The sequence below is a fragment of the Odontomachus brunneus genome, unplaced genomic scaffold (assembly GCF_010583005.1).
Source record: "Odontomachus brunneus isolate Ranch 3 - 2012 unplaced genomic scaffold, Obru_v1 Obru_scaffold_017, whole genome shotgun sequence".
NCBI classification, from domain to species: domain Eukaryota; kingdom Metazoa; phylum Arthropoda; class Insecta; order Hymenoptera; family Formicidae; genus Odontomachus; species Odontomachus brunneus.
Genome location: NW_022639467.1, coordinates 2,785,477 through 2,797,135, shown reverse-complemented (window position 1 = coordinate 2,797,135; position 11,659 = coordinate 2,785,477). Strand labels below are relative to the sequence as shown.

General features: G+C 41.2%; 1 protein-coding gene across 16 annotated transcripts in view; it reads left to right on the top strand.

Moving 5' to 3' along the window:
- Positions 1-11,653, top strand: part of LOC116841638 (calcium/calmodulin-dependent protein kinase type II alpha chain) — a 143,819-nt gene extending 132,166 nt beyond the window's left edge. For 9 of the 16 annotated variants that reach the window (XM_032809818.1, XM_032809815.1, XM_032809820.1 and 6 more), the window contains 4 exons: positions 7,898-7,973; positions 9,319-9,413; positions 10,889-11,006; positions 11,360-11,653. In XM_032809818.1, coding sequence (XP_032665709.1) covers positions 7,898-7,973; positions 9,319-9,413; positions 10,889-11,006; positions 11,360-11,486 — 416 coding nt within the window. In that variant the 3' untranslated portion in view covers positions 11,487-11,653. Of the gene's footprint in view, positions 1-3,474; positions 3,538-7,897; positions 7,974-9,318; positions 9,414-10,888; positions 11,007-11,359 lie in introns of all 16 variants that reach the window. The other 7 variants (XM_032809819.1, XM_032809816.1, XM_032809829.1 and 4 more) reach the window with 3 other exon arrangements.
- The last annotated feature ends 6 nt before the right edge of the window (positions 11,654-11,659 follow it).

Genomic DNA, 11,659 nt, shown 5'->3' with positions numbered 1-11,659 from the left:
TCTCTCTCTCTCTCTCTCTCTCTCTCTCTCTCTCTCTCTCTCTCTTTCCGAGATATCGCTTTGAGAAATCTTGCTATTAGAGGAAACTCGGAAAAGCGACATGTTCAAGTATTATAACTAAAAAGAAAATGACACAATAATAATGACTTTGTTTCTCTCAACGAGCGTGTCGTGACTGCTTTCGTGCGAAAAACCTTCTGCGTGACGAGGTCACGAGCTCCTTTGGAACGTAGATACGAACTTTATAACAATATGTTACGATATCATTAGGTGTGTGACCAAAGTTTTCTTCGCCTACACTGAGAAAAGATATTTGAAAATTTATTTGCGGGATAAAAGTTCATTTCACGGAAGTAAACTTTATATCTCACAAATAAATGTTCATGTATTTCTTTCTCGGTGTAGGAAGTCTTCTGCATCATTGCGCAGCGTAAAGAATAGATTGCAGCGACATCGGAGTTTGAAAATTGTCATTCGTGAAAAGAGTAGTTCCGCGAGAACAATTATAATACTTACGATCGGATATCGATTATGTGACGTACGTCTCCCTCAAGAAGAAGCCTCAGAAAAGTTAGAAGACTCGATTTGTAATCCTCGCTCTTAGACGGTTTTTTTTACATCATAGATTCGGTTTTGCGGACATGTCATCATTATAATAGGTACAATTTGTGCCGCCATTCATCACGGTAATGAATGGATCGAATTCCGTTCATTACGGCTCGACCCATCCATCATATCGTATGTTCAACATGACGTTATCTCGATGCATTGCAAGCAAGTAGTAAGTAACCGAGACTGGTCAGACTGACCGCGCATACTCTGACATTATCTACTACATCCTATCTGCTACTCCGATCGATTCTCATAATTTTAATACAAGCTAGATAGATTGTCTGTCATCCGATTGCGTTTGAATTCTCGTAGCTTTTTAATCAAGACACTTTGGGACGCGAGATCGACTTATATATCGTGACGGAGTATCGATATTTATTTTTGAAATTTCTTGGAGCAAATTCTCTCCACTCTGAATTGTCGAGTGAACATTTTCACTCGAAACCGAATCCGATGTATGCTCAGTCGCAAAACGGTTAGCACGCTTTCAATCAAGTTACAACACTTTGAGTTGTCGCAGTACAGGACTTGACAATAAATTTGGAAAGGAGAGTTTATGTATTTTACATTTAGAAAAGAACACGGCAACTATGTATGTAACAACTATACGAGTTTTATATATGTATATAATTGTATGATATGCATATATATATAAATAAATAAATAAATAAATATATATATATATATATACGCTTAATAAACTATTCACATTAATTTTAATTTTACATAATTTTTTTTACAAAACTCGTATAGTTGTCACTTGTATAGTCACCGTGTTCTTTTCTCTGAATATACGAGAACATTATTTTAAAGTAATTTCACAAAACAAGAGGGAGCAGAGAAGAAGAATAACATAACGATGTGTTGAATGCACGTCAGCAGTGGCTCAGCAATTATGACGACTTGCAACACTACAACTTTATTCGATAAAAAGTGTGCAAATCGTTTTGCAACCCAACATACTCCACTGTCACAGAAACATATTCAATCGATTGACACATTCACTCATATGGAGTCAGAATTTGTTGCAAGCTTGAGCGAAATATCCACTCTTGCGATCTCGAGCGTTGCCAGAATTTTCACTATCGCTTCGTGTGAAAATAGTGCCACTTTTCACTCGTTTTGAATGCGGTTTCGAGAAATTTAGAGAGCGTGTCATTTCCGATTGGAGACGTAAGATCGGTGAAATTTTCTTCCTTACCGTCGAATAAATAGATACCCAACGTGTTTCGCGATACGCGTTCAATTAATTTTATCGCAAAGGATCCACGTTAGTTGATGACTCGGGTATTTTGGTTAGTTGACGACACAGAGGGATATGGTGTCCATATTCCTACGATAATCGCCCCCGGAAACTCGGTCGAGCGGTTAGTTTAGGATCTAGAATATTGGTCGAACCCCGTAAAGCGCACGATACATCGCCATAACGCGCGAGACAACGAGTTGCGAGAGTGGCTCGGGCACACCTGTGTTTCTGCGTTCGCTACAGCTAAATCGCGGCAAATACCGCAGCTAATCCGCGGTAGCCGGGCGACACGGTTAGTGCGTCAGAACTTCACTAATCTTCCACCTCGAACGGCTGGCGATCGCTTTGTGCATAATCCTGCGCGTGCCGTCGCGATACACACGGCGACGCAGCAGTCATAACGAAGGGAACAGGAGGATCCATTCGAACCTGTTACCACGCTACCTTGCATCCCCAAGAATGCTGCAGTCACGCGAGTACAGAGGGTGCGTTCGCGCGCGTCTGTGTAATTGAGGCGGCACATGCCGTGAGAAAAAACGCTGCAACCTACCGGCGACCAACGACAACGGTAAACGTCGATATCGCGGGCCGAACGATGAGAATGGCAAACCAGAAGAAGAAAGACGATAAGAACCGGAGTTATCAGGGGGAGACGGTTAATCCTCTCAGACGATACCGCGCGCACGTGAGGATTAAGCTAATAGCGTTCGTATCGCGAGCAAATCATGAAAGAGGATCGCGTTGTTATGCCAGACCACTTTCGCGAGCGTCATCACGCGATTACCGCGATACGTGTGTATTATTCATATTAATTACAACGCTTATTACACTTTAATCTTCAATGAGCAAATGGAACGGGCACCGCTGCGTGATATGAAATTGGTCTGTGTGTATGCGCGTGTTATTAAATTACGTCGGCGACTCTACGGAATTTTCAGCTCAGCAGTATACGAGAAATGCGCTTGGACACGTCGTGGTTTAAGGGAATAACACCAGTACCCGGATCTAATTCTGAACATTCTTATTGTTTTTGGCCTTTCAATACAAAACATAGGATATATATGTGTGTGTGATGTTTAAAGTTTAAATATTCACAGAAGAAATATTGTAAATATTGTGTGTAAGAATTACATTAAAATTATATTTCTTTTAACGAAGCATTCTTGTAAAACTATAAAGTATTTCTTGTAAAATTAGACTGTATTGAAATTGTAGTACAATTTGCTATAAAAATTTGACTATATATATAATATACGATATAAAAAACATTCAAATAATCACAACAATTTGAAGTAAAAATCAAACTTGCATAATATTTTTAAACGAATAATTTTAGTTGTAATTCTATATGATCCAAGATTACAAAAAATTTTATTTCAATTTTTACTTAGTATAATACTTCCTTCATGTTTGCATTTAAATACCAAAACAATAAGGAATGTCGAGAATTGGGTGTATATTCGGTAATAATTGATATTTTCATCTGACCAATTGAAACGAGTCAGCCGCTTAGCTTAATCCTCTTCGTACGACAGCTTGCGTATTGCCTTGAAAATTATTCCCGCCTTATCTGTTGGCCCATTTTTTAATACGAAAGGGGTGTATATTGCTTGTAGAAATAAGAATCGTGTGTCCTATCAAGACCTGCAGCCAGCCCTCGACCAACTCCCAGTGCTCAGGTAAAGTGCGAAATTACGTCGCAAGAGCGGCGTACGGACGGGAAGGAGTCGCGGAGAAATGTTGAAGAAGTTGTGAAAACGAGTCGAACAAAAGCTCGTCTTCGACTCGCCAGTTCTCTCGTTTGTGAATCCGTGCGTTGAGGAGGCGCGTTGCGAGGAAGCGAGCGCCAAGGATAATTAGATTTTGTGTCATCTTCGAACGTCTCGACTTTTCAACACGATTAAAAATTGTGAAAAAAATTCTCAATTTCATGACCTAATTGATCCGTTGTAAAACGCGTCAACGAATATTTCTCGGCTCTTCTTCGCTGCAACGTACTTCCTTTCCTCCAAAGGCGCTGCTGATTTTATTGCACAACGTTCGTGGCATCAGTACCGCATCGTACCGTGTAATCTCTAGCCACATACGTCGCATTGATCTTTACGATAATGACAGACGAGTAGCAAGTGTACGACACGGCGCAACCGCTCTTGCGAGGACTTAGCGTAATTATTTTCGTCGGTTTTCAATTGCGCGGCTACTTTCTCGCGACCCCGATCGATTATCTCTCATGTGTCATGCGCAAAAACGGATTTTAATTGCCATACGGAGAGAATATTACAGTGAAAATCACATTAGAACCTTGTAACTGAGGATTAGGTCAACATTCTTACCAACAGTTTATTCCCGTATAACTAGAAATATAATAAAATTGAAAAAAATTTATGTGAATAGGTGGAGAAAATTATAATATTCTCTCCATGTATAGAGCTATTCTCACACATACGCGTGGTCATACCGTGAGATCTAACGAAAACTAAGCGAACGAGGTTTGCCGCATTAGCGTCGTGTAACGGTAACAGGTATTCAGACTCGCGGTGAGGGTGTATATAATTCGTTGCAGCTGTATACAAACACAAAGACAGATCGATCGGAGAAGCGGGACCGTCAGCTCCGTAATAGAACATCCGAGGTGCGATAAAGTTTAATTAGTTAGGACGGGAAGAGAGGACAGGCAGATAGTAGCGACGGTAGTGTAGCTGGCGGTTGTGATGGTAGTGGTGGTGGTGATGGTGGTGATGATGATGATGATGGTGGTGATAATGGTGATAGTGGTGTCGTAAAAACGATAGCGAGAATTCATCGCCGAGCTGACGTTCTTCGATTCATCTCTCACAAAACACAAAATCCAATTACCAAGTCATCTTCTCCCCCGTTTATTCGTCACGCGATATCTCCCCCAAGTTGTTGTCGTCGCGCTCTTACATCGCCATTTTAGCGCTGTCCTGTTTCGTGCGCACACGTGATTCGGCAAGACATCGGCTACAAAAAATTCAGGTTACACCCAGCCTAAATCTAAACCATCTTCAATTACGATCATCCGAGTGTGTAGTTTGACGGTAGTTTCTTTTTCTTCACTCTTCGACAAAGATCGTCTCGATGCGAGGAAAAGGTATCCTCGACACGAAATCGATCGACCTAATCTAGTAGGAGATACATATGAGGTGTGCGATCCGACGTAAAGAGTGTATCATTCGTCGCGATTCGAACACTCACTCTCTCGAAACCTTCTCGCGGAACTTTCCTTCGACGCCCAAGAGGAATGATCACAATTTCCGTACGTGTACTGGTCTATGACGTAAGTAATAACGGCGAACGCGTCGCGGCCGTTGGATTAAATAGCGCTCACCGTCGTAAATACCAATTTACCGTGATTGCGCGCGCAAAGAGCGATGAGTCTCAGAGATGTGTTCGTCCTTATACCGACGCGATCGCATAAAAAGTTTGATTTACTCGAGAGCTCTCGCGGCTTTCACTAAAATTCGATATATATTCGTCCTATATATTCGATATATGTAATTTTCTCACATTTTTCTATCACATAATCCATATGTTTACTCTGGTGTAACATGTTACATGCGGAAAAACTATTGCAGTAAATGACATTAAAATTACATCACTTTTTACAATGTCCTTTTGAAGAACCGGGTCATTATACGGAAATTCAAGTGTAAATTACTACAGAAATAATAAATTTGTCGAACCTGTAAAAAACATTCAAGTAATTTCAATAATTTTGTAATAAACAATCAAACATACGTGTGATATTTTTAAACAAATATACAATAACTTTGGCCACAATTTTGTATAGTCCAGGATTACAAAAATTGTAACTTTTACTACAATATTTTCTCAGTATGTATATCACCAGGAGCATAAAATTAATTGGTTTCCAATTGATCTGTGTTCGTAATTCCTTTCATTAAAAATAAATTAATAAGTGCATCGATAAAATAACCGCGCGCGAGCAATTGTGCGCTTATATAGTAATCCAACGACCGGCCGTTCATCCGTGAAGACAACAAATTTAGACGCACGTTTCTGTCGGATTAACGCGTGCACGCGTCACGCATCGTGACGAGGAGAGCAGGATCGTAATCGGAAAATAGAATCTCGCCACGAAATGTGCGTCGATAAACGTGTGTCTGAATGCGCCGTCGAGTGAATGAAACGATAGTGTGTGAACGAACAGTGTATGAGAGGTGAGAGGCCGCGGGGAATGACAGAAATGCGATCCACGCGCTATTCGGTCGCTAATTCGAGTGGCAGTTCGAGTGACACTTTCGGATCTTACCACTCAACCGACGTAAAGCATATACAGACTGTCCCGGAGATCTCCCGGGATATCTTTTCAGCCACGGCTTTTACCCACGGCCAATTTGGAAGGGATTTTCCCTTCGCTCGAGAAGGGTCATCGCTTAAGCCCGCGCTGTTACGAATTAAAACTCTGTCAAGATAAAATCCGCTCGAAATTGATCGGAGAATACAATTTCGTCATCTTTTCTCCCCCTAAAGCTTAGTGCTTTAGCTTAGTTTTAGTTCCTTTTGTTCGATCGTTGGTCACTCGAGACAACCACCGAGATGTTGTTGCTGGAAAAAAAATCAATTTCGCCAAATTGGCCAAAAGTTCCCTAACGAAAGGGACATCCCATGTGGTTTTGGGAAAGCCTGTATACTCGGTAAGCTCAATGGCACTTCAGGTCGTCACGAAAATTCGGCGTGATCGCTAAATTAGGTTGCAATCGTGCACGGTGATTTCGTAGTGGCATCATTGAGAATGTCATTGAAAGCGCGATAGAGCATCGATCGGCGAAGTAGAAAGAGACCGTTCGTGTCGGACGAATCGGGAACACCGCGCACACAGAAAAATATCATTCTACTGTTAAGGAAAGCGATTACTCAGTTTACTTATCTTCTTTTAACTAACGATTACCTACAGCAAAGAATATTTTCTTGTGTGATAACGGTCTTCAAATATATATTCAACAGAAATTTTAGAGAAGCTCGTTATCATGTACTCAAAAGAAGAATTTGTTCTCTTTGCAAGAATAACACTTCACCGAAGAAAAAGTTGATTCAACTCTGTGAGATAAGCAAACCGAATCTTGATATTGATATTCTTGATTGAAATGCTAAACTTACTAGAATTCAGGATATAGTCTGAATAAATTTGATGATAAACTCAGGATAAATCTGTGGATGTATAAACTTATGAAATACTTGAAACAAGTAACATTTATCGGAATACAGTAGGGGATATTGAGGTTAGATGCCCCATGTTTCAGAATTTTAAAGTTACAACTTCTCAGACAACTAACTGTTGTGACTGATTGTACATATATAAATATATATATATATACACATCATATAAAAAACTTTATTCTAGCTAATAACTTTCTTCGCTCGGAGAATATTATATGCAAAATTTCGAGAAGTTTGAAAATTTATTTTGCTACTACTAAGATTTAGAGTTTTCTCTGTTTTTTTAACTGTAATATTATACCGCGATTTTAATAAAACTCGGCTAATTACTTTTTATTTCACCGCAGCTCGTCTCCAACTCGTCCATGTTATTATATAGCAGCTTTTGCAATCAGTTTATCGATTTTCACACCGTAACCAGGACAGATACCGGGACAGAGTGTACAAACGTCAAACAGAAAACGAGATTTTCCTCACACGATTAACTCTGTTGAGAGACTTCTGCCGCTCGAATTGGTTCGACTGGGATTCTCAAATTTCTGCACGTTGTTTTCCATTAGACTGCGAAATCGATTAGTTTATAATGAGTACAACTCGTGGAAAAACGATCGCGAGTCCGGCTCGGCACGGGAAATGAGTTATTCGCGCGAGTCTGGCTCGGCTCTTACGCACAGCCGGGGCTCAAATGGGTGTAGGGCTTAGAGAAGTTGATAAAGATACAAAGTGCATGCGACTGTGTTTGTGACGTAAAATGTGTCGATATGAGAGAGCTCAACGGGCTCGCGTGCCGGGCGCCTCGGCGCGACTGATTGATTCATGATCTGTTGACGATTCCAGCGCGCCGACAGGAAATCATCAAGATGACCGAGCAGTTGATCGAGAGCATCAACACCGGAGATTTCGAGGCGTACACGTAAGTAACCAGCCAGTCGACACAGTGGGACGTTTCGTCGGATAAAACAAAAACATCGACCGAACAAACATGTAAAATATTTACGCGCTCGTTGACACTCGACACGTGCCATTATATTACGGTATACACAACCGCGCATATCTATATTCTCGCTCAACAATTTTTGTTACGGATACAATTTCACGTTCCGTTACGAATTTTCTATCGAATTTCTCTTGTTTTTTTAACCGTCGGTTGATCGTTAAAATATTCATTATGAGCGATACGTTCGTTATATGTAAAGCGCGTTAGATAAATTCGAGGTTGTGTTATATTTGTTATCGCGATATTCACTTGCTATTTGCAGTACCTTCTGCTGGCGTGTTATTCTTTTGAATTCTTTCTCGTCAATTTGGAGTCGATCTTTTCTTCAACGAGAGCCACTTGCAATTTTCGAATAAACAACGGCCACGAACAAAGCATTGTCGCGACGAGCTGAAAGTTTAATTTGAAGAGAGGAAATAAAAAAAAAGACTAAAATCACAATATTCAATTAATTCGAGACGGACTTCGCTTCAGCAAAATTTTAATTCGCGATCTGATTAGCAAGATACGCACGAAAAGAAGAGCCTGGTTGAATTAACGTGACATGTTTGGTTGAGCAAATTTCATGAAGGTAAACAAACTTTCTGGTTATTATAACGGGATCTTTTGATATGTACCTGGAACACTTGGTTGTAATACCGCTCAAAGTTTAATTACTGCATACATAGTGATAACATCTAAATGTCTAGTTATTATGACTACACGCGAGAAAAGAGTATGGTGGAATGAACATGTTTGGTTAAACAATTATTAGTAAAACTGAAAAGAATTTCTGGTTATTATCATTAATATATATTTATAATTTTATTTTAATTATTAATTTTCAAGCAAAATAATCATACACTATAACACCTTAGAAAATAAGTTTCAGTTAAAAAGATTAATAAAATTTTCAGTAAGAAATATGATTATACATAACTTATATTATTATAACCAAACTTCTGACTGGTTACTTCAACCAGAACGCATGTAAGCAGATTTGTTTGGTTACCATAATGAAAATTTGTTTATTTCTTACCAAAACATAGTCTGGCTAATTGGTTGAATTCAGATTAATTCAACCAATTTTTTTCTCGTGCACAATATGAAAAATTGAAGAGTCGCGAGGTGCCTCGATTTTCCGAGAAAAAAGAAAATTGACTTCTGCTCGTTGACGTGAAACCTCTATTAGAAGATAAACGCGGTGGGGAGGAACTACACGAGTCGCGCGTAATCACTGTTTTGCCTCGCGTAAGATACTCATCTTCTATCATGTTTTCAGGAAAATCTGTGATCCACACCTGACCGCGTTCGAGCCGGAGGCTCTAGGTAATTTAGTCGAGGGAATGGATTTCCACAAATTTTACTTTGATAATGGTAATTATGACTCGTTTGCGTCACCGTTCAGCGTCGCGCTCGTCGCCACCGCGATGTTTAGTGTAGCCGCACGCAATTAACGTAGAGCTGTGACGTTTTTCGTTTGCGGGCCGTCACTGCGGCCGACGACGACGACGACGACGGGGTGTCGTGCATGCTCGCGCTTCTGCCCTAAGGGAGCAACTTCCAGCGTTACCTTTGTAACGAGGGAACCTCTCTCATCCTTCACCGGCATAGTTACGCTCGTCGATGCGCCAAGTTGCGAACGCGAAACGCCGGCTATTAACAACTTCGTTAATTTGCGACCTATCGACAACGAGAGGATATTCTCACGCGCGCGCTTCGTGTAGAATCAGTCTTTTACATTTTTTCATTTTTACACAAAGCAAAGTACGAGACTTTTCTTCGAGTTTTTTTTTTTTTTTTTATCATCGCCGCGTAAAACCAATTGGCGGCGAAAGATACGGCTGCAACGGTTCTCGCGCGACCTTTAACAAGTCGACCAGCTCATTTCTTAAATGGCGTAATACGAGACCGGTCGGTGCACATGCTCGCCGTCGCGGAATGTCTGAATTAACGTTAATCCAGCTTCTTACTGCACTTCCCTTTAATTTACTGACTAATAGCGTACACACAGGGCCAGGTCGGGAGACATTCCTGGAATTACGCATCAAATTTCTTCAGGGTCACACCATTGTATCCGCGTGATCAGCCGAGTCGCAAAGCATTATCGTTACCGAGACGCGAGAGATACCAGCTGAAATTGAATCCGTGTGCAGACGCGATCGCGTGCAGAAAATTGGTATCTTTGACGTGTGAAACTAAGTATAAAACTAAAATCGATAAGGTTGATGCGCTTATACAATGTTAATTGGGTCGACCGTCTCGTCTTTTCTCCATTCGTCACGCGGCGTTCAAATCTGAGATTTTTTTGTATGCTTTAAATGAGAGTTGCAGGTATTATATCCTTCTGGAATATCCAGTATTCTATAAAAGCGATGAACAATAAAAACTTGGAAATAGCGGAAACTAGCGAAGAAGAAAGGGTTTTTACAGAACGAGTTTATTAAGTTACAGTTTTTTTTATAAATCTTTATCTTTTTCGCTACCACAGTCCGACAGTAAATTTAAATTTCATGGAAATGGATAGGATTAAACTTTTTCTGTCGTAATGAATAAATTACACGATTTTGCATGAGTAATATCAAGAAGCTCTTTCTGCTTTGTGTCGCGAGAAGTGCGCCTGGCCCTGTGGAATTTTCTCAAGAGTATGCAGTATTTTGTTCACTTTTCTCTTAACCCTTCTCTTTATCCTCGCTTACGGCGGTACTCAACCACCAGCTTTAGCGGTCTGCTGTCTCCTTTTCGTTCCTCTTAATTCTCTCTCAGTGGTTGTGAAAGCTTTAAGTCGCGCGTCGTGACGGATCACGCAGTATTCGAGTAACGTCAACTTTGCTTCTCGTCAAAACTCTAAGCAGTCCTGGGCAAGAACTGTAAGGCCGTCAACACGACGATCCTGAACCCCCACGTCCACCTGCTCGGCGAGGACGCCGCATGCATCGCATACGTCAGGCTGACGCAGTACATGGACAAGTGAGTGATGACAAAAGCGGCTTGATCAAAGCTCGTGGTTTGTACGATCCAAGTCAGTACTTGGAGCGGCAGTTGTACTTGGAGCAGCTGTAATTCCCCGTTTAGTTATATTGAGAGCGAGCTTCACATAAGTTACAGACCGCTCTGGTCGGAAATTTGCTTCGCTTAATATATTCGAGAGAAAATAATTTCGCTAATAGTTTCGATGTTCTCGTTGCTCGCTAACTAATTTTCCTCCGACACACACCGGTTGTTACTCGCGCCGTAACAAAGTTACCATCGTTTCGCGCAGGTATCCCCATTTCGCCGCGGTTGTATTAATTCGCATCTCTCTTTTGCTTCCTTGCCCGCAGACAAGGCGTAGCGCACACCCAGCAGAGCGAGGAAAGCCGCGTGTGGCATAAGAAGGACAACAAGTGGCAGAACGTGCATTTCCATCGAAGTGCGGTGACAGGCCCGTCGCCGTTCTCCTTCAAATAAATCGGCCGAGGTCCAGGCCGCCGCTCTCGGTGGACGCTCGTCATCCCCGATCGAGCGCGATACGAATGAACGTTAGGAACATGGAGCACACGACGTACCCGAGCGTCCTCGCGATGCGGTTATACATACACGTACACACACACACACACACACACACACACACACACACACAC